The sequence below is a fragment of the Cucurbita pepo genome, chromosome 4, assembly GCF_057944985.1.
Source record: "Cucurbita pepo subsp. pepo isolate OVF chromosome 4, ASM5794498v1, whole genome shotgun sequence".
In the NCBI taxonomy this organism is placed as follows: domain Eukaryota; kingdom Viridiplantae; phylum Streptophyta; class Magnoliopsida; order Cucurbitales; family Cucurbitaceae; genus Cucurbita; species Cucurbita pepo.
In genome coordinates this window covers 4,493,312-4,517,584 of record NC_141801.1, presented here as the reverse complement: position 1 = coordinate 4,517,584, position 24,273 = coordinate 4,493,312, and the positions used below count along the sequence as shown (strand labels likewise).

The window sequence follows — 24,273 nt, the reverse complement described above, 5'->3', positions numbered from 1 at the left end:
TAGATTATGTTACTATATACAGATATGATCTATTCTACGTTTAATACAATGAACAAAAATTAATTAATTAAAGAGTTTAATTAATTAATTATATTCACCTGATCACTTAAAGACAATCACGGAAGAACAGAGAAGAGATAAAAGTCTTATCGGTAGAATGATAGCTTCGGTTGAAGGGTCGAAGAACTTGCTGGGATCACTCACAATTATTTAGTTGAAAGAAAAATTTGAAGAGTTGGAATTTTAAAGTGTTAAATTAATAATTTACTTAAGAGAGAAAAATATATTTACGGTATTTAATTCATTAAATATTAAAATAATTAATATTTTATATTATATATATATATATTAAAATTGGAATGTGATTCAAATTAATTAAATATATTAGATATCTTATAACATGTTAAAATAATTTAAATAAGATACTCTATTTTAATATATTATATTATTAAATATTACAATATATTATTTGACAACAATTTTTCAAGACACCATAGCTCTCACGCTTTTTTTTTTTTTTTTGACAATGAAACGCTACTATCACGAGAACCCTAACTCTTATTCTCCGATCACTTCTTTTTAAGAGGTTCTAACAATTCTTGCTTTGTATTTAAATCATAGCAAAAAAAAAAAAAAAAAAAAAAAAAAAAAAAAAATCTCGTATAATGAAAGAATTTTTGCATGGTTGAAATATTTCAGATAAATAATTTCTTTCGAGTAGAAATTATATATATTTTGGTGAAGGCAAAAACCCACAACTTGAGCTGAGGTTTAGGAATCTATATGGAAACACAATATTCCTTAGAAATTTGAAAAAAAAAAAAAAACACAAAGAACAAAAAAAGAATCTTACAAGTAAAAAAAAAAAAAACCTCTCAAGTTTATAAAATATTATGGTCAATTACCAAAATGGGTCGTAAACATAAATTATAGTTCATTTGGGGTTGGAATCTCAATAAATTTTGGTCTCAAAATGGTAAATTCCACTATGGTGGGCTGCATAATAAAGAACAAATTAATTTACATTTATTTAAAAAAAAAAAAAAAAAAAAAAAGAAATTTAAGGAATTCAAATATATTAGGTGAAAGTTGTCATTTATGTCTTCTTTCACAACATTGACCAGAATTTAGTGCCTGTTTTTTGGTTCAAAAGTCCCGTTTACCCTCAGATTCCTTCCTTTCCCAATTCCAATATAAATTAAATATTAACTCTTTATTTAATAATAATTTCGTATCATATATTTATTTATTTACTCACATTAAAAATATTCTAAATTTGAATTATAACGAGTCAAAGCCACATAGGCACCACCTAGATCATTGCAACATCGAAATGGTAACCAGCTCAACCTTACAAAGTTTGTTGAGTTATTTAATTTATATACTTAAATAATTTGTATTTTATATATCAAAAATTTCAAAATATAAGTAATAAAGATTTGTTCCCATAAAAAAAATATTTTTTCATTTCCATTTTATTATTTTTTAAAGAAATATCCTAATAGAAATCTCAATTTTTAATAAAAATTTAATTATTTTGGATATTTGTTGAAATATTTTGTTTAAAAAATTAATTACACAATAATATTTAATGTTTTTAATTAATTATATTTTTTTCTAAAATATTTTCCTAAACCATCTCCCTTTCTAATTTTAACTTAAATACATATTTATTAAATTATAATTTTAAAAATAATAAAATATTAAAAAAAAAAAAAAAAAAAAAAACGCGACGACAGGAGAGTGGGTTGAAGCAGGGGAGTCGCTCGAATCTCCGTCTAAAATCGGCGATGCCTTTTGTGCATCGCAAGGCAGAATCTCCGCGTCTTATTCTCATTTTCTTTGTTCTTCTTCTTCTTCTATTCACTCTCTTCTCTTTCTTCCTCTCTTTTCCTGAAGAACCCCATTAACTAAACCCTCCACTAATTTCATCCTCTCCATCCAAGATCTGGGTCTCAATCGGATAATTAAGAAATGCCTTCTGTTTCCCCTAAATTCACCTGGGATTTTCGTCCCAAAACCGTCTCTGATTTCCTTCATCAGATTTCCCTGATTGCCAATGCTTCTGACCGTGTCTCCAGGCTCGGTGATTTCATCAACAGCTTGGAGGAGGAAATGAAGAAGATCGATGCCTTCAAGCGCGAGCTCCCCTTTTGTATGCTTCTATTGAACGATGGTGGGTGTTTTTGGACCTTTGATTTCATTCTGAGTGATGGGTTTTTGGATTTCATTTCATTGGCTTTTGTTTTTGGGGTTGATTTTTTCTTTGCTTGCTTGTTGTTGTTGTTTTTGGGTGATTCTGGATTTAGCTTTCTATTCTGTTTTGTAGCGATTCTTGCTTTGAAGGGCTCTTCTCTGCAATGTGTTTCTTCTTCTTGTTCTTCCCCAAAGACCAAACCAGTTCTGGAGGAATTCATTTCATTGAACAAGGATTCCCCTAATGACAATGAGAAGAAACAGGATTGTAGAGATAAGAAGGAATGGATGAGCTCTGTTCAGCTATGGAACTCTGATGACTTCCAAAACACTCAAACCAAAGCCAAGGTACATAAACATGGACTCAATTTGATGCATTGTTGGGAGCTTGTTTTGAAACTATGATCCATTCATTTAGGGGTAGTATTCAGCGTTTTCTTTGTTTTTGTTTGTGGTAGAGAAACGAGGGGTGTGGGTATTTAGCTACTGCTGCAGATGATAGGTTTCCACCATGTAGAAACAAGAATGAGGAGAGATTATTTGTTGGGTTCAAGTCATCTTCTTCTGCTTTTCCAGCCATGGCTGCTGTGAACAAGCAAGAGAAGATGGAGTCTCCCATGTGTGCACTTTCTTTGGTCACTCCCAGTTTGAAGAATCCTAAACAAGAATTGGGTTCCTGTGTTTTGGGGTCGAGTGGCAACCGAGCGACTTTGACGTCTGCTCCCGATGCTCTGTCGAATCTACGCACGGTGTTGCCACCACAGCATCAGCAGCCTGCCCGGAAGCAGAGGAGGTGCTGGTCTCCGGAGTTGCATCGACGATTCGTGAATGCCTTGCAGCAACTTGGAGGTTCACAAGGTGAGAACCATCCATGAGATCTCAAGAAAAGTACTTGTGTTGTGTTGCTTTACATGTTTGAATCAAAATGCAAGTTTCTATTGGATCCTCATATGAGTTTAAGGATCAAATCAATTCAACTAGCTTAAACTAGATGATGAACATTTCTCTTGAACTGTTGGGTCATTTTCTGTGTCGATGAAACGAGAACAAATTAACTGTCTCTAACTCGGGGTTTTCACTCAAATGCAGTTGCAACGCCGAAGCAAATAAGAGAGATGATGCAGGTAGATGGCCTGACCAATGATGAAGTAAAAAGTCATTTACAAGTAAGGTTCCAAAAACATTCCCATCTGCAACTCATTATATCCTAAAATCTCGATGATAACGATAACAATCGGTTGCTTGTCAATGCAGAAATACCGTCTTCATACACGGCGACTTCCCTCGACTCCAGCTACCGGAGCAGCAGACCGATCTCCAGTCGTTCTAGGAGATTTATGGACATCCCAAGATGGATGTGGTGAGTCCTCAAAAGTGAGCAGCTCCCAGTCAGCCTCACCACAAGGTCCATTCCAGTTGGCTGGAAACGGAGGGTATTCGACGACAGGAGGCGACAGTATGGAGGACGAGGAAGATACAAAATCCGAAAGCTACGAGTACTTGAAAACCGAGGCTCACACAAGCAAAAGATGATGTATAAAATACAACACATTGAAGTTTATCAATCACAGAAGGATTGTTGTACACAAAGTACATAAAAGAGGAGAAAAGAAGATGGAGAGGCTGTGAATTATTTTTGCAGAATTAGTTTTATTTTTTTTTAGAAGATCTTGTTTGTATTGATAAAGAAGATTGTTATTTAGGCTGCATTTTTGGGTCATTTTCAGCTCAATGAACTGATCTACCGATACACGAAAGATTCAAAATCGACACACGACCAATAAGAACAGGTAGCACGAATCGAACCCGAAACGGTCAAAATAGTATTAGTTGTGAATTTAGATTGAGATGATGATTTGGTTGATCTCATGATGGTTTGTACTGCAATTTGTTTGCCCAAAGGTGAGCAAAAAGTTGCCACTTTTTTAATCATCAAAAAGGGGAAAAAAACAACATTATTAATGTTCCATGTGATTAGGAAACTAGTATTCAATGCTCCATGTGATTGTAATGAGACAGATTTTAAACCGAACCACATCGCCAAATCAATTTAGAGAGCTATGTTCCATTACGTTCCATTACTAAGAAAAAGATGAGTGTATTTACAACAGAGATTACAGACCGATACAACATACAGATTGAGTATGTATAGCATCAAATTCAAAAACACACGGCTCGTGTATTCACGACACAAAAATAGACCGTCGATGATTAAATTAATCAAATGTGCTAAATTTTCGATACTTATTCATTGAATCTCGACCTAACTTTATTTTCAAAACGTACCCCTAATATTTGTAATGAGAGGAATTTGAAAAACCAATTGAGGATAGGTAGAAGATTTGATGTTGATAGGACAAGATCCGAAGTTATCATGTGAAGAATAAAATAGAAATATTTGAAAATAATGGTTTTTTTTTTTCCAAATTTTTTTTCATAATTATCGCTAACATTAAAATAAATATTAATTTTTAAAAAGAGTTTAAATATTTCTTAAAATATGCCTTTTATAAAATAATTATTAAACTAATTATTTTTTAAATACTAATTATAGGATTTATTAAAGGTTTAAAAGTATTTATTTGTGTTACAAAAGAAAACTCATTTTTACTTTTACTTTCTATTTATTTATTTTACTTTTATAATAATTTGACTTTGGATGGACTTCCAAAATTTAAATTGGGAACAAAAGCTACTTTTCATTTTCCTCATTCAACAACCTTTAATAATTGTTAGTGTGCTTTTTTTTTTTTTAATTAAAAAAAAAGTTGTGCGCGTGACGATCGTGCTTAGAGATGCAATTCTAAATAATTAAATTTGGACAAATAACATAAAACGTTAATTATCATCTTAAATGTCTATAATTCAGTCTCTTCACTCTCTAGATTTTAGAGAAATCTTGTGAGTTAGAGTTTGAATTTTTGATATGTTACCCTAGAATTGATTACTCACGAGTTACAAAAATTTAAGCTAGAAATTAAATTTTTGGTGGTCATGAGATTCGTTAAGAACTCGATTTCATCCAAGTTTGAGAATATATAAGAAAAATACTGTAATAGCCAACCAAAAAAAAAAAAAAAAAATAATAATAATAATAATAATAAATAAACAAATAAAAATAATTATAAAAAAATATATACGTCAAAATAATAATAAAAAAAAAAATTCATAATTAAATAATAAAAAGGATTACTTAAAAATAAAAATAAAAATAAAATTTACCCACATCTCTCCACTAACTTCAACCGCATCCTCTTTCCTAAACCCCACCATATCACAGTTCATCCAAAAATAAACAGAAAAAAACGTCATATTTGGGAAAAAGAAAAAGGGTGTTTCAACAAGGATATGATGCAGATCTACCTAGAAGATTTTGGTCTGTTATAACAGTAAAATCCTATCTCAGATTTCATTTTGTTATGGTTGAGATCAAATATTTTCTCATATTTTACTAGATCATGTACTAATCAGATCCCATATTCAATTAATTAGATTTTTTTTTTGTTAGCATGAGAAGTTATAGGAAATAAGATTAGAATCAATAAAATTTTAGTTGGCAAATCCATAAATGGGTAAGATAGTAGCCAAAATTAAAATTAGCCAACAGCCAAAATTAAATGAAAATAGATATAGAATTAGAGGAATATCTTATTTACAGAATTGAAAATGTTAAAATCTATTTAGAAAATAATTACAAGAGAGGGAAAATTTGTTGAACCGAATTTAAAAATAAAACAGGAAATATCATAAGGCATGAAACTCTATTGTCCAATATCAGAATTTTAACCATGTAAATTAGAGAAATAATTTTATAGAGTTCAAACTTGAAACTGATGTCATGGGCTCACATAGGTTGACTTGGATTTCAAAGGACGGAATCGAACTTTCATTAAGGATATATACGTGACAACGACTTAAGCTAACCAGGTAAGTGGCTCACCCGTCGTAGGTTACGCATTATTTGCTGCATGTTGGCACGTGCCCGTGGATTTGCACGTGTCATTAAATTGTATGATAGTTTAATGTGCTTAAATACGAACTCATGTGAACGTGAATGTATGCCATGTATGCTGCTTAGTTTGATGTGATATGTTATGCATGTGACGATATGTGGTTCCTGAACGATTATGACATGATTGTATGGAATATGTGAATATAAAGAGCATGAATTGTATGACATGAAACACGGTAAACTGTCTGGAATCATAACCCCGATAGGAATATGTATGAAATGTGAATTGAAAATGAGAATGACATGAAGTATGGAACGTGACAGGGGGTTATGATCATTAATGATAAACGTAGAAGTAGGAGGGACCTCATGCATTGTGTGTTCATGCATCTAGGGGATACCCTTATCCCATCACGAGGGTACAGACGCGTACATCCAATGGCAGGACAACGATCGTTATGCTTTGCATAGCGCTGCCGTGACGGTTCTAGTTTTAACGGGTCCCGGCATAGGGGGCTCCCAGAGTATGCCCACCGGATAAGGATAGTGGCCCAGTGGTGTGCGAACTAGCTGGTGAGCCCATACTCGCACGTATGGGCCGTGTGTAGAGTATATGGTACATGTCCACGATTACTCGTTAGGACTGCACCATAGGGAAAACAAAATGAAACGAAACGAAACGATAGGTCCCATTATTTCATTGCATGTGATTGTTGCATAACCCCGATAGGGGGTCACTTATTGAGTATTCTAGAAATACTCAAGCCTCGTGCTACTTTATTTTGCAGATAAGGGCAAGGCACCCATGTGACAACGACGGCGGCATCGTACACCTCGGGACCATGGCACATGCATAGGGTAGTTGTTTTTTTTCCATTTCATAGTCTAGGTTGAATTTGGTTTGCATCACTAGTATAGGTTAGTATAGGTTGAGTTGTATTTGCATAATAAACCATAGGGTAGAATTAAAACATTCATTTCGGTTTTGGTTCCTTTTCCTTTATTTCAATGATGTTCGTTTTTTTTTTCCCTTGTAATCATTTTCTCTTTCACGAGGTAATAAAAGGCGAGTGTAAGTCGCATTTATGAACAGGGTCCATTTAATGTATATTCCGCATTCCAAGATATAGTAATGACCTTAAATTAAATAGGTAAAATTTAGGGTCGTTACAAATACCTTGATGAAAATGGATTAAAAAAATCCAACTAATTTGGAGAAGAAATCGAGTTGATTCAGTTTTGTGCAAAAAGATGAAATAAAAAAAAAAATAAAATAAAAAGAAAAGTAAAGAAATTAGTTTGAAATTAAAAACATAATGAGAATTTGGGTTTTTTTTTAACTTTGAATGTAAGAGACATTGAATATTAGAGTGACACACGAGGGTGAGAAACGGGAAAAACGTGTGAAGACGAGCACAAGAAACACGTTGTTCGCTGGGAGGAGCAACATGTCTGGCACCGACCAGGGACTTGCCTCGAGTCAATTCGACTCGTCTGACTCGCGTCCAACCCAAAACCTGTGCGCCTGAACTAGCGACCTTGTCTCCGAACCAAAAACTTGACCTAACTAGACCCAACCCGTAAAACCAGTCTGTTAACCCCGTGCTTGAGTCTTCCTTGGAGTGTACGGGTGGCACATTTATCGCATGTGAGTTACCTTTTCCTTTTCACTGAACTTCAGTTTGCGAGTTCTCTATCCCTATTTTAATAATAATCCTATGTTTGTCTTAGGTTTCTCTTCAGAAATTCTAAATTTTTCTTTTGGAAGAAGGCATCTAAGTAGCATGAGGATGAAAATTTTGTGATTTGCCGTCCACGTGTTTAATGGATGTTATTGCCTCGTGAAGCCTGGGTGACTCTTTGCATTAATTAATATACATTAACTCTAAATGCATGAATGTATGTTCTCCTCGTAGAGTGTAAGTAAAAGTTAAGAGATAAGACTAGGGTGTTAGAGACAGATTGTCTAGACGATGACTTAGGACAAGACACCTCTAGGAGTCCGAGCACCTTAGGATCATGATTCCTGTTAAAATATCATCACTAGCCCAATCGGGTTAAACCCAACCATTGTATGAGTAATTATATTTATGATTTAGGATTTTAGAAATAAATTTAGGAAAATGAGATTTTAGGAATAAATTTAGGAAAATGATTAATGTATTTTAAGAAAAAATGTTGAGAAATTTAAGGAATAGATTGACTACCTTTATAAATACCCCTCCATCCTGTTAGACGAACAGGACTCTCCACAATGGTATGATATTGTCCACTTTGAGCATAAGCTAGCATTCCTCACTTATAAACCCATGATCATTCCCTAAATTAGTCGATGTGGGACTTCCATCATCCAACACCTCCCCTCGAACAAAGTGCGCCTCCCCTTAATCGAGGCTCGACTCCTTTGGAGTCTTAGTCATTTTTGACTGCCTTCGAGGAGGGGCTTGACTCCTTTTCTTTAGGAGTTCTTTGTTCGATATTTGAGGATTTGAGGATTTACCAATTTATTGGCACGACTAAGTTTAGGGCATGGCTCTGATACCATGTTAGACGAACACGACTCTCCACAATGGTATGATATTGTCCACTTTGAGCATAAGCTCTCATGGCTTTGCTTTGGGCTTCCCCAAAAGGCCTCATACCAATGGAGTTAGCATTCCTCACTTATAAACCCATGATCATTCCCTAAATTAGTCGATGTGGGACTTCCATCATCCAACACCTCCCCTCGAACAAAGTGCGCCTCCCCTTAATCGAGGCTCGACTCCTTTGGAGTCTTAGTCATTTTTGACTGCCTTCGAGGAGGGGCTTGATTCCTTTTCTTTAGGAGTTCTTTGTTCGATATTTGAGGATTTGAGGATTTACCAATTTATTGGCACGACTAAGTTTAGGGCATGGCTCTGATACCATGTTAGACGAACACGACTCTCCACAATGGTATGATATTGTCCACTTTGAGCATAAGCTCTCATGGCTTTGCTTTGGGCTTCCCAAAAGGCCTCATACCAATGGAGTTAGCATTCCTCACTTATAAACCCATGATCATTCCCTAAATTAGTCGATGTGGGACTTCCATCATCCAACACATCCTACTCAGTTCATCATCCCAATAAATTCCAAGAAATACAAAATAGTTTCTACAGGGTGTTTTGTAAATCTCTTCTCGATTGGTCTTAATAAAGTGTGCGAGTGTTACCTATCGAGAGTTGTGTTCAACATCATGATTCCTAACATGGTATCAGAGCCATGTCCTTAACTTAGCCCTGTCAATAGAAGGCTCAAATGTCGAACAAAGAAGTTGTGAGCCTCAAAAGTGTAGTCAAAAGTGATTGAAGTGTCGAACAAATGACGTACTTTGTTCGAGGCTCCAAAGAAGGAGTCGAGCCTCGATTAAGGGGAGGCTCTATGGTGTACTTTCTTTGAGTAGGGGATTTGTAGGAGAGTAGTTTCACATCGACTAATTAAGGGTTGATCATGGGTTTATAAGTAAGGAATACATCTCCATTGGTAGGAGGCCTTTTGGGGAAACAAAAAGCAAAACCATGAGAATTTATTTTTGAAGTGTTCTATATCATACCATTGTGGAGGGTCCTTATTCCTAACATGGTATGAGAGCCATGCCCTTGACTTAGGCGTGTGTCAATAGGATCCTCAAATGTCGAACAACGAAGTTGTGAGTCTCGAAAGTGTAGTCAAAAGCGATTCAAGTGTCGAACAAAGGGTGTACTTTGTTCGAGGGCTCCAGAGAAGGAGTTAAGCCTCGATTAAGGAGAGGATGTTCGAGGGCTCCATAGGCCTCAGGGGAGCTCTATGATGTACTTTGTTTGATGGGAGGATTGTTGGAAGAGGAGTTCCACATTGGTTAATAAAGGGGTTGATCATGAGTTTATAAGTAAGGAATACATCTTCATTTGTATGAGGCCTTTTGGGAAAACCAAAAGCAAAACCATGAGAGCTTATGCTCAAAGTGGACAATATCATACCATTTTGGAGGGTCGTGATTCCTAACATGGTATCAGGGTTATGCCCTTAACTTAGTCCCGCCAATAGAATCCTCAAATGTCGAACAAAGAAGTTATGAGCTTCAAAAGTGTAGTCAAAAGTGACTCAAACGTCGAACAAAGGGTGTACTTTGTTGAGGGTTCCAAAGAAGGAGGCGAGCTTCGGTTAGGAGGAGGTTGTTCGAGGGCTCTAGAGAAAGAGTCGAGCCTAGATTAAGGGGAGGTTGTATGAGGGATCCATAAGCCTCAGGGGAGGTTCTTTGGTGTACTTTCTTCGAGGGGATGATTTTTAGGAGAGGATTTCCACATCGGCTAATTAAGGGTTTGATCATGGGTTTATAAGTAAGGAATACATCTCCATTGGTATGATCCCTTTTGGAAAAACCAAAAGTAAGGCCACGAGAGCTTATGCTCAAGGTGGAAAATATCATACCATTGTAGAGTGTCTGATTTCTAACAAAGACCGGTTACACTTGTCCAACTCATCATCAACCCACCGATTAGTCACTCTTATGCCTAATGTTGGGCCTCCGCTTGTGAATTGGAATGATTTAGCTTCCAAGTGGCCAAATTTGACTTTTAGCCTCCTTTGGTTTAAATGTCAAGATTTTCGACATTTTGGGGCTATTTTTATAATTTTCTGAAATCTTAGACTATTGGTGTGAAGAAGCATTTGGGCCTTTATAAATTTCACATTTTCAAGCTATTGCTCCAAATATTTATTCTAGTGTGTTACAAATCCTCTCCCTTCCCCTTCCCCCTTCCTTAGAACTTTCGTCTCTCGAAGTTGTCTAGTCTTACAACAACTTGGCGGTATAAGGCCCTCGTTTCATCCTCTCACTCTCAAGTCACCTTTTCGATTTGGTGGTTCTTCCACCGAACATTGACTAAGGTAATCTCCTTGTTTCTTGACCTTTTAATAACCTTGGATTTTCATACCATGGATAGCAATTAATTACAAAAAAAAGTAATAAGAATTATTGTTAGAAATTAAATAATTAATTACGAGTCATTGGGCATAAATTCCAACAACATTGACACCCTATAGCTAAGTAAGTACCTCCCCCACAAGCTGAACCTAGTCTCGCTTAGTGATGTCCTAGTCACTCTAGACCTCCCTACCTTTTGAATATGCCATGAGCTCACGATTCCAAACCTTGATTGGTGGGATGTCGTGTCTCAATTTGCAAGATATCAAATTGGCCAATTAGCTCAGTTGGTTAGAGTGTCATGCTAATAATGCAAAGGTCATAGGTCCGAGACCTGATATAGGCCATATAATTCAAAATAAGATTCAAATTTTAAGAATGTTAAATTGCCCAAACGAATATGTCATTCTTTTAGACCATTTAATAAAGTTAGTTAAATTCACCATATTGCACAACAAGAACCACGAGCTCAAACATTTACATCCTATAGCCTTAAGTAACTCTGAACCTAGCTTCAATTAGTGATGTCCTATTGACCCTAGACTTCCCTACCATTTGAATATGCTATGAGCTCACAATTCCAAACCTCGGTTGGTTGGATGTCATGCCTCAATTTGCAAGATAACAAATTGGCCCATTAACTCAATTGGTTAGAGTGTCATGCTAATAACACGAAGGTCATAGGTTGAAGACCTGTATAGGCCATAAATTCAAAATAACTGGATCAAACATTTACATCCTATAGCCTACGTACCTATGAACCTAAGCTTCGCCTAGTGACCCTAGACCTCCCTACCTTTTGAATATGCCATGAGCTCACGATTCCAAACCTCGGTTGGTGGGATGTCATGCCTCAATTTGCTATGGCGTATTAGCTCAGTTGGTTAGAGTGTCGTGCTAATAACGCGAAGGTCACAGGTTCGAGACCTGTATGGGCCATAGCTTCAAAATTTAAGAATGTTGTATAGGCCAATATGCCAAGTACCTATGAACCTAGATTTTGGTGGGATGTTATGCCTCAATTTGCAAGATAGAAAATTGGTTAGAGCATCGTGTATGGCCCAATATGCCAAGTACCTATGAACCTAGATTTTGGTGGGATGTTATGCCTCAATTTGCAAGATAAAAAATTGGCCTATTAGCTCAGTTGGTTAGAGCGTCGTGCTAATAACGCGAAGGTCACAGGTTCGAGATCTATATGGGCAATAGCTTTAAAATTTAAGAATGTTGTATGGCCTGAACGAATATGCCATTCTTTTAGACCTAGACCATTCAACAAAGTTAGTTGAATTCACCATATTGCACAACAAGAACCACGAGCAGCTAAGTACCTATGACCCTAGACCTCCCTACCTTTTGAATATGCCATGAGCTCACGATTCCAAACCTCGGTTGGTGGGATGCCATAGCTTCAAAATTTAAGAATGTTGTATGGCCCGAACGAATATGCCATTCTTTTAGACCTAGACCATTCAACAAAGTTAGTTGAATTCACCATATTGCACAACAAGAACCACGAGCAGCTAAGTACCTATGACCCTAGACCTCCCTACCTTTTGAATATGCCATGAGCTCACGATTCCAAACCTCGGTTGGTGGGATGTCATGCCTCAATTTGCAAGATAGGAAATTGGCCTATTAGCTCAGTTGGTTAGAGCGTTGTGCTAATAACGCGAAGGTCACAGGTTCGAGACCTGTATAGGCCATAGCTTCAAAATTAATTTTAAGAATGTTGTATGGCCCAATATGCCAGGTACCTACGTCCCTACTACCTTATGAACCTAGCTTCGCTTAGGATGTCCTAGTGACCCTAGACCTCCCTACCTTTGGAATATTCCATGAGGTCCAAACCTCGGTTGGTGTGATGTTATGCCTCAATTTGCAAGATAGAAAATTGGCCTTCGCTTAGGATGTCCTAGTGACCCTAGACCTCCCTACCTTTGGAATATTCCATGAGGTCCAAACCTCGGTTGGTGTGATGTTATGCCTCAATTTGCAAGATAGAAAATTGGCCTATTAGCTCATTTGGTTAGAGCGTCGTGCTAATAACGCCAAGGTCACAGGTTCGAGACCTGTATGGGCCATAGCTTAAAAATTTAAGAATGTATGGTTCGAGACCTGTATGGGCCATAGCTTAAAAATTTAAGAATGTATGGTTCGAGACCTGTATAGGCCATAGCTTCAAAATTTAAGAATGTTGTATGGCCCGAATGAATATGCCATTCTTTTAGACCATTCAACAAAGTTAGTTGAATTCACCATATTGCACAACAAGAACCACGAGTTAGTTGAATTCACCATATTGCACAACAAGAACCACGAGCTCAAACATTTACCTCCTAGGCCCTAGCTTCAGAATTTAAGAATGTTGTATGGCCCGAGAGCTCAAACATTTACATCCTAGGGCCCTAGCTTCAGAATTTAAGAATGTTGTATGGCCCGAACGAATATGCCATTCTTTTAGACCATTCAACAAAGTTAGTTGAATTCACCATATTGCACAACAAGAACCACGAGCTCAAACATTTACATGAATTCACCATATTGCACAACAAGAACCACGAGCATATTGCACAACGAGAACCACGAGCTCAAACATTTACGTCCTAGAGCTAAGTACCTATGAGAATATGCCATTCTTTTAGACCATTCAACAAAGTTAGTTGAATTCACCATATTGCACAACAAGAACCACGAGCTCAAAAATTTACATCCTAGGGCCATAGCTTCAGAATTTAAGAATGTTGTATGGCCTGAACGAATATGCCATTCTTTTAGACCATTCAACAAAGTTAGTTGAATTCACCATATTGCACAACAAGAACCACGAGCTCAAACATTTACATCCTAGAGTTAAGTACCTATGACCCTAGACCTCCCTACCTTTTGAGTATGCCATGACCTCACGATAACAAACCTCGGTTGGTGGGATGTCATGCCTCAATTTGCAAGATAGCAAATTGGCCTATTGCACAGGTTTGAGACCTCTATGGGTCATAGATTCAAAATTTATGAAGTTAGTTTAATTCACCATATTGCACAACAAGAATGAACCAGTTTTAATTCACCATATTGCACAACAAGAACGAACCACGTTTAATTCACCATATTGCACAATAGGAACGAACCACGTTTAATTCACCATATTGCACAACAAGAACGAACCACGTTTAATTCACCATATTGCACAACAAGAACGAACCACGAGCTCAAACATTTACATCCAAGAGCTGAGTACCTATCAACCTAGCTTCGCTAACTTTTGAATATGCCATGAGCTCACGATTCCAAACCTCGGTTGGTGGGATGTCATGCCTCAATTTACAAGATAGCAAATTGGCCTGTTAGCTCAGTTGGTTAGAGCGTCGGGCTAATAACGCGCAAAGGTCATAGGTTCGAGACCTCTATGGGCCAACAAAGTTAGTTCAATTCACCATATTGCACAACAAGAACCACGAGCTCAAACATTTAAATCATAGAGCTAAGTACCCTATGAACCTAGCTTCACTTTGAGCTAATAGGCTCGGTTGGTGGGATGTCATACCTCACCTCAATTTGCAAGATAGCAAATTGGCCTATTAGCTCAGTTGGTTAGAGCGTCGTGCTAATAACACGAAGGTCACAGTTTCGAGACCTCTATGGGCCATAGATTCAAAATTTAAGAATGTTGTATGGCCCGAACAAATCTGCCATTCAACAAAGTTAGTTGAATTCGCCATATTGCACAACAAGAACCACGAGCTCAAATATTTTCTTGAGCTAAGTACCTTTGAACCTAGCTTCGCTAGATGTCCTAGTGACCCTAGACCTCCCTACCTTTTGAATATGCCATGAGCTCACGATTCCAAACCTCGGTTGGTGGGATGTCATGCCTCAATTTTAAAGATAGCAAATTGGCTTATTAGCTCAGTTGGTTAGAGCGTCGTGCTAATAACGCGAAGGTCACAGGTTCGAGACCTGTATGGGCCACCATTCAACAAAGTTAGATGAATTCACCATATTGCACAACAAGAACCACGAGTACCTTTTTAACCTAGTGAATGTCGTAGTGATCCTAGACCTCCCTACCTTTTGAATATGCCATGTACCCTAGACCTCCCTACCTTTTGAATATGCCATGAGCTCACGATTCCGGTTGGGGGGATGTCATGCCACAATTTGCAAGATAGCAAATTACCTTTGAACCTAGCTTCGCTAGATGTCCTAGTGACCCTAGACCTTCCTACCTTTTGAATATGCCATGAGCTCACGATTTCCAAACCTCGGTTGGTGGGATGTTATGCCTCAATTTGCAAGATAGCAAATTGGCCTACTAGCTCAGTTGGTTAGAGCGTCGTGCTAATAAAGCGAAGGTCACAGGTTTAAGACCTCTATGGGCCATAGATTCAAAATTTAAGAATGTTGTATGGCCCGAACGAATATGCCATTCTTTTAGACCATTCACAAAGTTAGTTGAATTCACCATATTGCACAAGAACCATGAGCTCAAACATTTACATCCTAGAGCTAAGTACCTATGACCCCCCGAACGAATATGCCATTCTTTTAGACCATTCAACAAAGTTAGTTGAATTCACCATATTGCACAAGAACCACCAGCTCAAACATTTACATCCTAGAGCTAAGTACCTATGACCCTAGACCAACCTACCTTTTGAATATGCCATGAGCTCACGATTCCAAACCTCGGTTGGTGGGATGTCATGCCTCAATTTTCAAGATAGCAAATTGGCCTATTAGCTCAGTTGGTTAGAGCGTCGTGCTAATAACGCGAAGGTCACAGGTTCGAGACCTGTATGGGCCACCATTCAACAAAGTTAGTTGAATTCACCATATTGCACAACAAGAACCACAGTAACTTTTAACCTAGCGAATGTCGTAGTGACCCTAGACCTCCCTACCTTTTGAATATGCCACGAGCTCACGATTCCAAACCTCGGTTGGTGGGATGTAATGCCTCAATTATCAAGATAGCAAATTGGCCTATTAACTCAGTTGGCTCTCTAGACCTCCCTACCTTTTGAATATGCCACGAGCTCACGATTCCATACCTTTTGAATATGCCACGAGCTCACGATTCCAAACCTCGGTTGGTGGGATGTAATGCCTCAATTATCAAGATAGCAAATTGGCCTATTAACTAAGTTGGCTCTCTAGACCTCCCTACCTTTTGAATATGCCACGAGCTCACGATTCCAAACCTCGGTTGGTGGGATGTAATGCCTCAATTATCAAGATAGCAAATTGGCCTATTAACTCAGTTGGTTAGAGCGTTGTGCTAATAACGCGAAGGTCACAAAGTTAGTTGAATTCACCATGGTTAGACCTGTATGGGCCACCATTCAACAAAGTTAGTTGAATTCACCATATTGCATAACAAGAACCATGAGTACCTTTTAACCTAGCGAATGTCGAGGTGACCCTAGACCTGATGATTCCAGACCTCGGTTGGTGGGATGTCATGCCACCTTTTAACCTAGCGAATGTCGTAGTGACCCTAGACCTGATGATTCCAGACCTCGGTTGGTGGGATGTCATGCCTCAATTTTAAAGATAGCAAATTGGCCTATTAGCTCAGTTGGTTAGAGCGTCGTGCTAATAACGCGAAGGTCACAGGTTCGAGACCTGTATGGGCCACCATTCATTCAACAAGGTTGGTTGAATTCACCATATTGCACAACAAGAACCACGAGTAACTTTTAACATAGCGAATGTCGTAGTGACCCTAGACCTCCCTACCTTTTGAATATGCCACGAGCTCACGATTCCAAACCTCGGTTGGTGGGATGTCATGCCTCAATTTTCAAGATAGCAAATTGGCCTATTAGCTGAGTTGGTTAGAGCGTCGTGCTAATAACGCGAAGTTCAAAGGTTCGAGACCTGTATGGGCCACCATTCAACAAATTTAGTTGAATTCACCATATTGCATAACAAGAACCATGAGTACCTTTTAACCTAGCGAATGTCGTAGTGACCCTATGATTCCAAACCTCGGTTGGTGGGATGTCATGCCTCAATTTTCAAGATAGCAATGGGATGTCATGCCTCAATTTTCAAGATAGCAATGGGATGTCATGCCTCAATTTTCAAGATAGCAAATTGGCCTATTAGCTGAATTGGTTAAGCGTCGTGCTAATAACGCGAAGGTCACAGGTTCAAGGTCACAGGTTCGAGACCTGTATGGGCCACCATTCACGATTCCAAACCTCGGTTGGTGGGATGTCATGCCTCAATTTTCAAGATAGCAAAATGGCCTATTAGATCAGGTTGTTAGAGCGTCGTGCTAATAACGCGAAGGTCACAGGTTCGAGACCTTTTTGGGCCACCATTCAACAAAGTTAGTTGAATTCACCATATTGCATAACAAGAACCATGAGTACCTTTTAACCTAGCGAATGTAGTTGAATTCACCATATTGCATAACAAGAACCATGAGTACCTTTTAACCTAGCGAATGTCGACCCTAGACCTCCCTACCTTTTGAATATGCCATGAGCTGATGATTCCAAACCTCGGTTGGTGGGATGTCATGCCTCAATTTTAAAGATAGCAAATTGGCCTATTAGCTCAATTGGTTAGAGCGTCGTGCTAATAACGCGAAGGTCACAGGTTCGAGACTTGTATGGGCAACCATTCAACAAATTTAGTTGAATTCACCATATTGCATAACAAGAACCATATGAGTACCTTTTAAGCTAGCGAATGTCGTAGTGACCCTAGACCTGATGATTCCAGACCTCGGTTGGTGGGATGTCATGCCACCTTTTAACCTAGCGAATGTCGTAGTGACCTTAGACCTGATGATTCCAGACCTCGGTTGGTGGGATGTCATGCCTCAATTTTAAAGATAGCAAATTGGCCTATTAGCTCAGTTGGTTAGAGCGTCATGCTAATAACGCGAAGGTCACAGGTTCGAGACCTGTATGGGGCCACCATTAACCAAAGTTGGTTGAATTCACCATATTGCACAACAAGAACCACGAGTAACTTTTAACATAGCGAATGTCGTAGTGACCCTAGACCTCCCTACCTTTTGAATATGCCACGAGCTCACGATTCCAAACCTCGGTTGGTGGGATGTCATGCCTCAATTATCAAGATAGCAAATTGGCCTATTAGCTCAGTTTGTTAGAGCGTTGTGCTAATAACGCGAAGGTCACAGGTTCGAGACCTGTATGGGCCACCATTCAACAAAGTTAGTTGAATTCACCATATTGCACAACAAGAACCACGAGTAACTTTTAACCTAGCGAATGTCGTAGTGACCCTAGACCTCCCTACCTTTTGAATATGCCACGAGCTCACGATTCCAAACCTCGGTTGGTGGGATGTCATGCCTCAATTTTCAAGATAGCAAATTGGCCTATTAGCTCAGTTGGTTAGAGCGTCGTGCTAATAACGCGAAGGTCACAGGTTTGAGACCTGTATGGGCCACCATTCAACAAATTTAGTTGAATTCACCATATTGCATAACAAGAACCATGAGTACCTTTTAACCTAGCGAATGTCGTAGTGACCCTAGACCTCCCTACCTTTTGAATATGCCATGAACTGATGATTCCAGACCTCGGTTGGTGGGATGTCATGCCTCAATTTTCAAGATAGAAAATTGGCCTATTAGCTCAGTTGGTTAGAGCGTCGTGCTAATAACGCGAAGGTCACAGGTTCGAGACCTGTATGGGCCACCATTCAACAAAGTTAGTTGAATTCACCATATTTCACAACGCGAAGGTCACAGGTTCGAGACCTGTATGGGCCACCATTCAACAAAGTTAGTTGAATTCACCATATTTCACAACAAGAACCATGAGTACACCATTCAACAAAGTTAGTTGAATTCACCATATTTCACAACAAGAACCATGAGTACCTTTTTAATCTAGCGAATGTCGTAGTGACCCTAGCCTCCCTACCTTTTGAATATGCCATGAGCTAACGATTCCAAACCTCGATTGGTGGGATGTCATGCCTCAATTTTCAACCTTTTGAATATGCCATGAGCTAACGATTCCAAACCTCGATTGGTGGGATGTCATGCCTCAATTTTCAAGATAGCAAATTGGCCTATTAGCTCAGATGGTTAAAGCGTCATGCTAATAACGCGAAGGTCATAGGTTTGAGACTTGTATGGGCCACCATTCAACAAAGTTAGTTGAATTCACCATATTTCACAACAAGAACCATGAGTACCTTTTTAATCTAGCGAATGTCGTAGTGACCCTAGACCTCCCTACCTTTTGAATATGCCATGAGCTCACGATTCCAAACCTCGGTTGGTGGGATGTCATGCCTCAATTTGCAAGATAGCAAATTGGCCTATTAGCTCAGTTGGTTAGAGCGTCGTGCTAATAACGCGAAGGTCACAGGTTTGAGACCTGTATGGGCCACCATTCAACAAATTTAGTTGAATTCACCATCTTGCATAACAAGAACCATATGAGTACCTTTTAACCTAGCGAATGTCGTAGTGACCCTGCCCTTTTGAATATGCATGAGCTGATGATTCCAAACCTCGGTTGGTGGGATGTCATGCCTCAATTTTCAAGATAGCCAATTGGCCTATTTGCTCAGTTGGTAATAGCCAATTGGCCTATTTGCTCAGTTGGTTTGAGCGTCGTGCTAATAACGCGAAGGTCACAGGTTCAAGATCCTTATGGGCCACCATTCAACAAAGTTAGTTGAATTCACCATATTGCATAACAAGAACCATGAGTACCTTTTAAGGTAGCGAATGTTGTAGTGACCCTAGACCTCCCTACCTTTTGAATATGCCATGAGCTGATGATTCCAGACCTCGGTTGGTGGGATGTCATGCCTCAATTTTAAAGATAGCAAATTGGCCTATTAGCTCAGTTGGTTAGAGTGTCGTGCTAATAACGCGAAGGTCACAGGTTCGAGACCTGTATGGGCCACCATTCAACAAAGTTGGTTGAATTCACCATATTGCACAACAACAACCACGAGTTACTTTTAACATAGCGAATGTCGTAGTGACCCTAGACCTCTCTACCTTTTGAATATGCCACGATTCAAAACCTCGGTTGGTGGGATGTGATGCCTCAATTTTCAAGATAGCAAATTGGCCTATTAGCTCAGTTGGTTAGAGCGTCGTGCTAATAACGTGAAGGTCACAGGTTCGAGACCTGTATGGGCCACCATTCAACAAATTTAGTTGAATTCACCATATTGCATAACAAGAACCATGTGTACCTTTTAACCTAGCGAATGTCGTAGTGACCCTAGACCTCCCTACCTTTTGAATATGCCATGAGCTGATGATTCCAGACCTCGGTTGGTGGGATATCATGCCTCAATTTTCAAGATAGCAAATTGGCCTATTAGCTCAGTTGGTTAGAGCGTCGTGCTAATAATGCGAAGGTCACAGGTTCGAGACCTGTATTGGCCACCATTCAACTAACTACCATATTGCACAACAAGAACCACGAGTAACTTTTAACCTAGCGAATGTCGTAGTGACCCTAGACCTCCCTACCTTTTGAATATGCCACGAGCTCACGATTCCAAACCTCGGTTGGTGGGATGTCATGCCTCAATTTTCAAGATAGCAAATTGGCCTATTAGCTCAGTTGGTTAGAGCGTCGTGCTAATAACGCGAAGGTCACAGGTTCGAGACCTGTATGGGCCACCATTCAACAAAGTTAGTTGAATTCACCATATTGCATAACAAGAACCATGTGTACCTTTTAACCTAGCGAATGTCGTAGTGACCCTAGACCTCCCTACCATTCAACTAACTACCATATTGCACAACAAGAACCACGAGTAACTTTTAACCTAGCGAATGTCGTAGTGACCCTAGACCTCCCTACCTTTTGAATATGCCACGAGCTCACGATTCCAAACCTCGGTTGGTGGGATGTCATGCCTCAATTTTCAAGATAGCAAATTGGCCTATTAGCTCAGTTGGTTAGAGCGTCGTGCTAATAACGCGAAGGTCACAGGTTCGAGACCTGTATGGGCCACCATTCAACAAAGTTAGTTGAATTCACCATATTGCATAACAAGAACCATGTGTACCTTTTAACCTAGCGAATGTCGTAGTGACCCTAGACCTCCCTACCTTTTGAATATGCCATGAGCTGATGATTCCAGACCTCGGTTGGTGGGATATCATGCCTCAATTTTCAAGATAGCAAATTGGCCTATTAGCTCAGTTGGTTAGAGCGTCGTGCTAATAATGCGAAGGTCACAGGTTCGAGACCTGTATTGGCCACCATTCAACTAACTACCATATTGCACAACAAGAACCACGAGTAACTTTTAACCTAGCGAATGTCGTAGTGACCCTAGACCTCCCTACCTTTTGAATATGCCACGAGCTCACGATTCCAAACCTCGGTTGGTGGGATGTCATGCCTCAATTTTCAAGATAGCAAATTGGCCTATTAGCTCAGTTGGTTAGAGCGTCGTGCTAATAACGCGAAGGTCACAGGTTTGAGACCTGTATGGGCCACCATTCAACAAATTTAGTTGAATTCACCATCTTGCATAACAAGAACCATATGAGTACCTTTTAACCTAGCGAATGTCGTAGTGACCCTGCCCTTTTGAATATGCATGAGCTGATGATTCCAAACCTCGGTTGGTGGGATGTCATGCCTCAATTTTCAAGATAGCCAATTGGCCTATTTGCTCAGTTGGTAATAGCCAATTGGCCTATTTGCTCAGTTGGTTTGAGCGTCGTGCTAATAACGCGAAGGTCACAGGTTCAAGATCCTTATGGGCCACCATTCAACAAAGTTAGTTGAATTCACCATATTGCATAACAAGAACCATGAGTACCTTTTAAGGTAGCGAATGTTGTAGTGACCCTAGACCTCCCTACCTTTTGAATATGCCATGAGCTGATGATTCCAGACCTCGGTTGGTGGGATGTCATGCCTCAATTTTAAAGATAGCAAATTGGCCTATTAGCTCAGTTGGTTAGAGTGTCGTGCTAATAACGCGAAGGTCACAGGTTTGAGACCTGTATGGGCCACCATTCAACAAAGTTGGTTGAATTCACCATATTGCACAACAACAACCACGAGTTACTTTTAACATAGCGAATGTCGTAGTGACCCTAGACCTCCCTATCTTTTGAATATGCCATGAGCTGATGATTCCAGACCTCGATTGGTGGGATGTCATGCCTCAATTTTCAAGATAGCAAATTGGCCTATTAGCTCAGTTGGTTAGAGCGTCGTGCTAATAATGCGAAGGTCACAGGTTCGAGACCTGTATTGGCCACCATTCAACTAACTACCATATTGCACAACAAGAACCACGAGTAACTTTTAACCTAGCGAATGTCGTAGTGACCCTAGACCTCCCTACCTTTTGAATATGCCACGAGCTCACGATTCCAAACCTCGGTTGGTGGGATGTCATGCCTCAATTTTCAAGATAGCAAATTGGCCTATTAGCTCAGTTGGTTAGAGCGTCGTGCTAATAACGCGAAGGTCACAGGTTCGAGACCTGTATGGGCCACCATTCAACAAAGTTAGTTGAATTCACCATATTGCATAACAAGAACCATGTGTACCTTTTAACCTAGCGAATGTCGTAGTGACCCTAGACCTCCCTACCTTTTGAATATGCCATGAGCTGATGATTCCAGACCTCGGTTGGTGGGATATCATGCCTCAATTTTCAAGATAGCAAATTGGCCTATTAGCTCAGTTGGTTAGAGCGTCGTGCTAATAATGCGAAGGTCACAGGTTCGAGACCTGTATTGGCCACCATTCAACTAACTACCATATTGCACAATAAGAACCACGAGTAACTTTTAACCTAGCGAATGTCGTAGTGACCCTAGACCTCCCTACCTTTTGAATATGCCACGAGCTCACGATTCCAAACCTCGGTTGGTGGGATGTCATGCCTCAATTTTCAAGATAGCAAATTGGCCTATTAGCTCAGTTGGTTAGAGCGTCGTGCTAATAACGCGAAGGTCACAGGTTTGAGACCTGTATGGGCCACCATTCAACAAATTTAGTTGAATTCACCATCTTGCATAACAAGAACCATATGAGTACCTTTTAACCTAGCGAATGTCGTAGTGACCCTGCCCTTTTGAATATGCATGAGCTGATGATTCCAAACCTCGGTTGGTGGGATGTCATGCCTCAATTTTCGAGATAGCCAATTGGCCTATTTGCTCAGTTGGTAATAGCCAATTGGCCTATTTGCTCAGTTGGTTTGAGCGTCGTGCTAATAACGCGAAGGTCACAGGTTTGAGACCTGTATAGGCCACCATTCAACAAAGTTGGTTGAATTCACCATATTGCACAACAACAACCACGAGTTACTTTTAACATAGCGAATGTCGTAGTGACCCTAGACCTCCCTATCTTTTGAATATGCCATGAGCTGATGATTCCAGACCTCGATTGGTGGGATGTCATGCCTCAATTTTCAAGATAGCAAATTGGCCTATTAGCTCAGTTGGTTAGAGCGTCGTGCTAATAATGCGAAGGTCACAGGTTCGAGACCTGTATTGGCCACCATTCAACTAACTACCATATTGCACAACAAGAACCACGAGTAACTTTTAACCTAGCGAATGTCGTAGTGACCCTAGACCTCCCTACCTTTTGAATATGCCACGAGCTCACGATTCCAAACCTCGGTTGGTGGGATGTCATGCCTCAATTTTCAAGATAGCAAATTGGCCTATTAGCTCAGTTGGTTAGAGCGTCGTGCTAATAACGCGAAGGTCACAGGTTCGAGACCTGTATGGGCCACCATTCAACAAAGTTAGTTGAATTCACCATATTGCATAACAAGAACCATGTGTACCTTTTAACCTAGCGAATGTCGTAGTGACCCTAGACCTCCCTACCTTTTGAATATGCCATGAGCTGATGATTCCAGACCTCGGTTGGTGGGATATCATGCCTCAATTTTCAAGATAGCAAATTGGCCTATTAGCTCAGTTGGTTAGAGCGTCGTGCTAATAACGCGAAGGTCACAGGTTCGAGACCTGTATGGGCCACCATTCAACTAACTACCATATTGCACAACAAGAACCACGAGTAACTTTTAACCTAGCGAATGTCGTAGTGACCCTAGACCTCCCTACCTTTTGAATATGCCACGAGCTCACGATTCCAAACCTCGGTTGGTGGGATGTCATGCCTCAATTTTCAAGATAGCAAATTGGCCTATTAGCTCAGTTGGTTAGAGCGTCGTG

At 39.5% G+C, this 24,273-nt stretch overlaps 1 protein-coding gene and 24 non-coding genes across 25 annotated transcripts; all 25 read left to right on the top strand.

The window, feature by feature from the left end:
* Positions 1-1,757: 1,757 nt before the first annotated feature.
* Positions 1,758-3,916, top strand: LOC111792757 (transcription factor HHO6). The gene is made up of 5 exons (XM_023674334.2): positions 1,758-2,176; positions 2,330-2,544; positions 2,655-3,054; positions 3,286-3,362; positions 3,451-3,916. The coding sequence occupies exons 1-5, from the start codon at positions 1,975-1,977 to the stop codon at positions 3,727-3,729; spliced, it is 1,173 nt and encodes a 390-aa protein (XP_023530102.2). The 5' UTR covers positions 1,758-1,974; the 3' UTR covers positions 3,730-3,916.
* An 8,027-nt stretch (positions 3,917-11,943) lies between these two features.
* Positions 11,944-12,017, top strand: TRNAI-AAU (transfer RNA isoleucine (anticodon AAU)). The gene has a single exon. It is a non-coding gene; the product is annotated as a tRNA-Ile (tRNA).
* Positions 12,018-12,710: 693 nt separating this feature from the next.
* On the top strand, positions 12,711-12,784 carry TRNAI-AAU (transfer RNA isoleucine (anticodon AAU)). Its single transcript has one exon. It is a non-coding gene; the product is annotated as a tRNA-Ile (tRNA).
* Positions 12,785-14,973: 2,189 nt separating this feature from the next.
* TRNAI-AAU (transfer RNA isoleucine (anticodon AAU)) lies at positions 14,974-15,047 on the top strand. The gene has a single exon. It is a non-coding gene; the product is annotated as a tRNA-Ile (tRNA).
* A 761-nt stretch (positions 15,048-15,808) lies between these two features.
* Positions 15,809-15,882, top strand: TRNAI-AAU (transfer RNA isoleucine (anticodon AAU)). Its single transcript has one exon. It is a non-coding gene; the product is annotated as a tRNA-Ile (tRNA).
* Positions 15,883-16,641: 759 nt separating this feature from the next.
* TRNAI-AAU (transfer RNA isoleucine (anticodon AAU)) lies at positions 16,642-16,715 on the top strand. The gene has a single exon. It is a non-coding gene; the product is annotated as a tRNA-Ile (tRNA).
* A 1,472-nt stretch (positions 16,716-18,187) lies between these two features.
* On the top strand, positions 18,188-18,261 carry TRNAI-AAU (transfer RNA isoleucine (anticodon AAU)). The gene has a single exon. It is a non-coding gene; the product is annotated as a tRNA-Ile (tRNA).
* A 177-nt stretch (positions 18,262-18,438) lies between these two features.
* TRNAI-AAU (transfer RNA isoleucine (anticodon AAU)) lies at positions 18,439-18,512 on the top strand. Its single transcript has one exon. It is a non-coding gene; the product is annotated as a tRNA-Ile (tRNA).
* A 177-nt stretch (positions 18,513-18,689) lies between these two features.
* On the top strand, positions 18,690-18,763 carry TRNAI-AAU (transfer RNA isoleucine (anticodon AAU)). Its single transcript has one exon. It is a non-coding gene; the product is annotated as a tRNA-Ile (tRNA).
* A 628-nt stretch (positions 18,764-19,391) lies between these two features.
* TRNAI-AAU (transfer RNA isoleucine (anticodon AAU)) lies at positions 19,392-19,465 on the top strand. The gene has a single exon. It is a non-coding gene; the product is annotated as a tRNA-Ile (tRNA).
* A 451-nt stretch (positions 19,466-19,916) lies between these two features.
* On the top strand, positions 19,917-19,990 carry TRNAI-AAU (transfer RNA isoleucine (anticodon AAU)). The gene has a single exon. It is a non-coding gene; the product is annotated as a tRNA-Ile (tRNA).
* A 169-nt stretch (positions 19,991-20,159) lies between these two features.
* Positions 20,160-20,233, top strand: TRNAI-AAU (transfer RNA isoleucine (anticodon AAU)). The gene has a single exon. It is a non-coding gene; the product is annotated as a tRNA-Ile (tRNA).
* A 177-nt stretch (positions 20,234-20,410) lies between these two features.
* On the top strand, positions 20,411-20,484 carry TRNAI-AAU (transfer RNA isoleucine (anticodon AAU)). Its single transcript has one exon. It is a non-coding gene; the product is annotated as a tRNA-Ile (tRNA).
* Positions 20,485-20,650: 166 nt separating this feature from the next.
* On the top strand, positions 20,651-20,724 carry TRNAI-AAU (transfer RNA isoleucine (anticodon AAU)). Its single transcript has one exon. It is a non-coding gene; the product is annotated as a tRNA-Ile (tRNA).
* A 263-nt stretch (positions 20,725-20,987) lies between these two features.
* Positions 20,988-21,061, top strand: TRNAI-AAU (transfer RNA isoleucine (anticodon AAU)). The gene has a single exon. It is a non-coding gene; the product is annotated as a tRNA-Ile (tRNA).
* A 177-nt stretch (positions 21,062-21,238) lies between these two features.
* TRNAI-AAU (transfer RNA isoleucine (anticodon AAU)) lies at positions 21,239-21,312 on the top strand. Its single transcript has one exon. It is a non-coding gene; the product is annotated as a tRNA-Ile (tRNA).
* A 166-nt stretch (positions 21,313-21,478) lies between these two features.
* Positions 21,479-21,552, top strand: TRNAI-AAU (transfer RNA isoleucine (anticodon AAU)). The gene has a single exon. It is a non-coding gene; the product is annotated as a tRNA-Ile (tRNA).
* A 451-nt stretch (positions 21,553-22,003) lies between these two features.
* Positions 22,004-22,077, top strand: TRNAI-AAU (transfer RNA isoleucine (anticodon AAU)). The gene has a single exon. It is a non-coding gene; the product is annotated as a tRNA-Ile (tRNA).
* Positions 22,078-22,254: 177 nt separating this feature from the next.
* TRNAI-AAU (transfer RNA isoleucine (anticodon AAU)) lies at positions 22,255-22,328 on the top strand. Its single transcript has one exon. It is a non-coding gene; the product is annotated as a tRNA-Ile (tRNA).
* A 166-nt stretch (positions 22,329-22,494) lies between these two features.
* TRNAI-AAU (transfer RNA isoleucine (anticodon AAU)) lies at positions 22,495-22,568 on the top strand. Its single transcript has one exon. It is a non-coding gene; the product is annotated as a tRNA-Ile (tRNA).
* Positions 22,569-22,745: 177 nt separating this feature from the next.
* Positions 22,746-22,819, top strand: TRNAI-AAU (transfer RNA isoleucine (anticodon AAU)). The gene has a single exon. It is a non-coding gene; the product is annotated as a tRNA-Ile (tRNA).
* A 166-nt stretch (positions 22,820-22,985) lies between these two features.
* On the top strand, positions 22,986-23,059 carry TRNAI-AAU (transfer RNA isoleucine (anticodon AAU)). The gene has a single exon. It is a non-coding gene; the product is annotated as a tRNA-Ile (tRNA).
* Positions 23,060-23,510: 451 nt separating this feature from the next.
* On the top strand, positions 23,511-23,584 carry TRNAI-AAU (transfer RNA isoleucine (anticodon AAU)). The gene has a single exon. It is a non-coding gene; the product is annotated as a tRNA-Ile (tRNA).
* A 166-nt stretch (positions 23,585-23,750) lies between these two features.
* Positions 23,751-23,824, top strand: TRNAI-AAU (transfer RNA isoleucine (anticodon AAU)). Its single transcript has one exon. It is a non-coding gene; the product is annotated as a tRNA-Ile (tRNA).
* A 177-nt stretch (positions 23,825-24,001) lies between these two features.
* Positions 24,002-24,075, top strand: TRNAI-AAU (transfer RNA isoleucine (anticodon AAU)). The gene has a single exon. It is a non-coding gene; the product is annotated as a tRNA-Ile (tRNA).
* The last annotated feature ends 198 nt before the right edge of the window (positions 24,076-24,273 follow it).

Coding starts and splice junctions, on each gene's coding strand:
- LOC111792757 (XM_023674334.2), top strand. CDS start 1,975: ATGCCTTCTGTTTCCCCTAAATTCACCTGGGATTTTCGTCCCAAAACC. Junction 2,177..2,329: donor TATGCTTCTATTGAACGATG/GTGGGTGTTTTT, acceptor TCTGTTTTGTAG/CGATTCTTGCTTTGAAGGGC. Junction 3,363..3,450: donor AAGTAAAAAGTCATTTACAA/GTAAGGTTCCAA, acceptor TTGTCAATGCAG/AAATACCGTCTTCATACACG.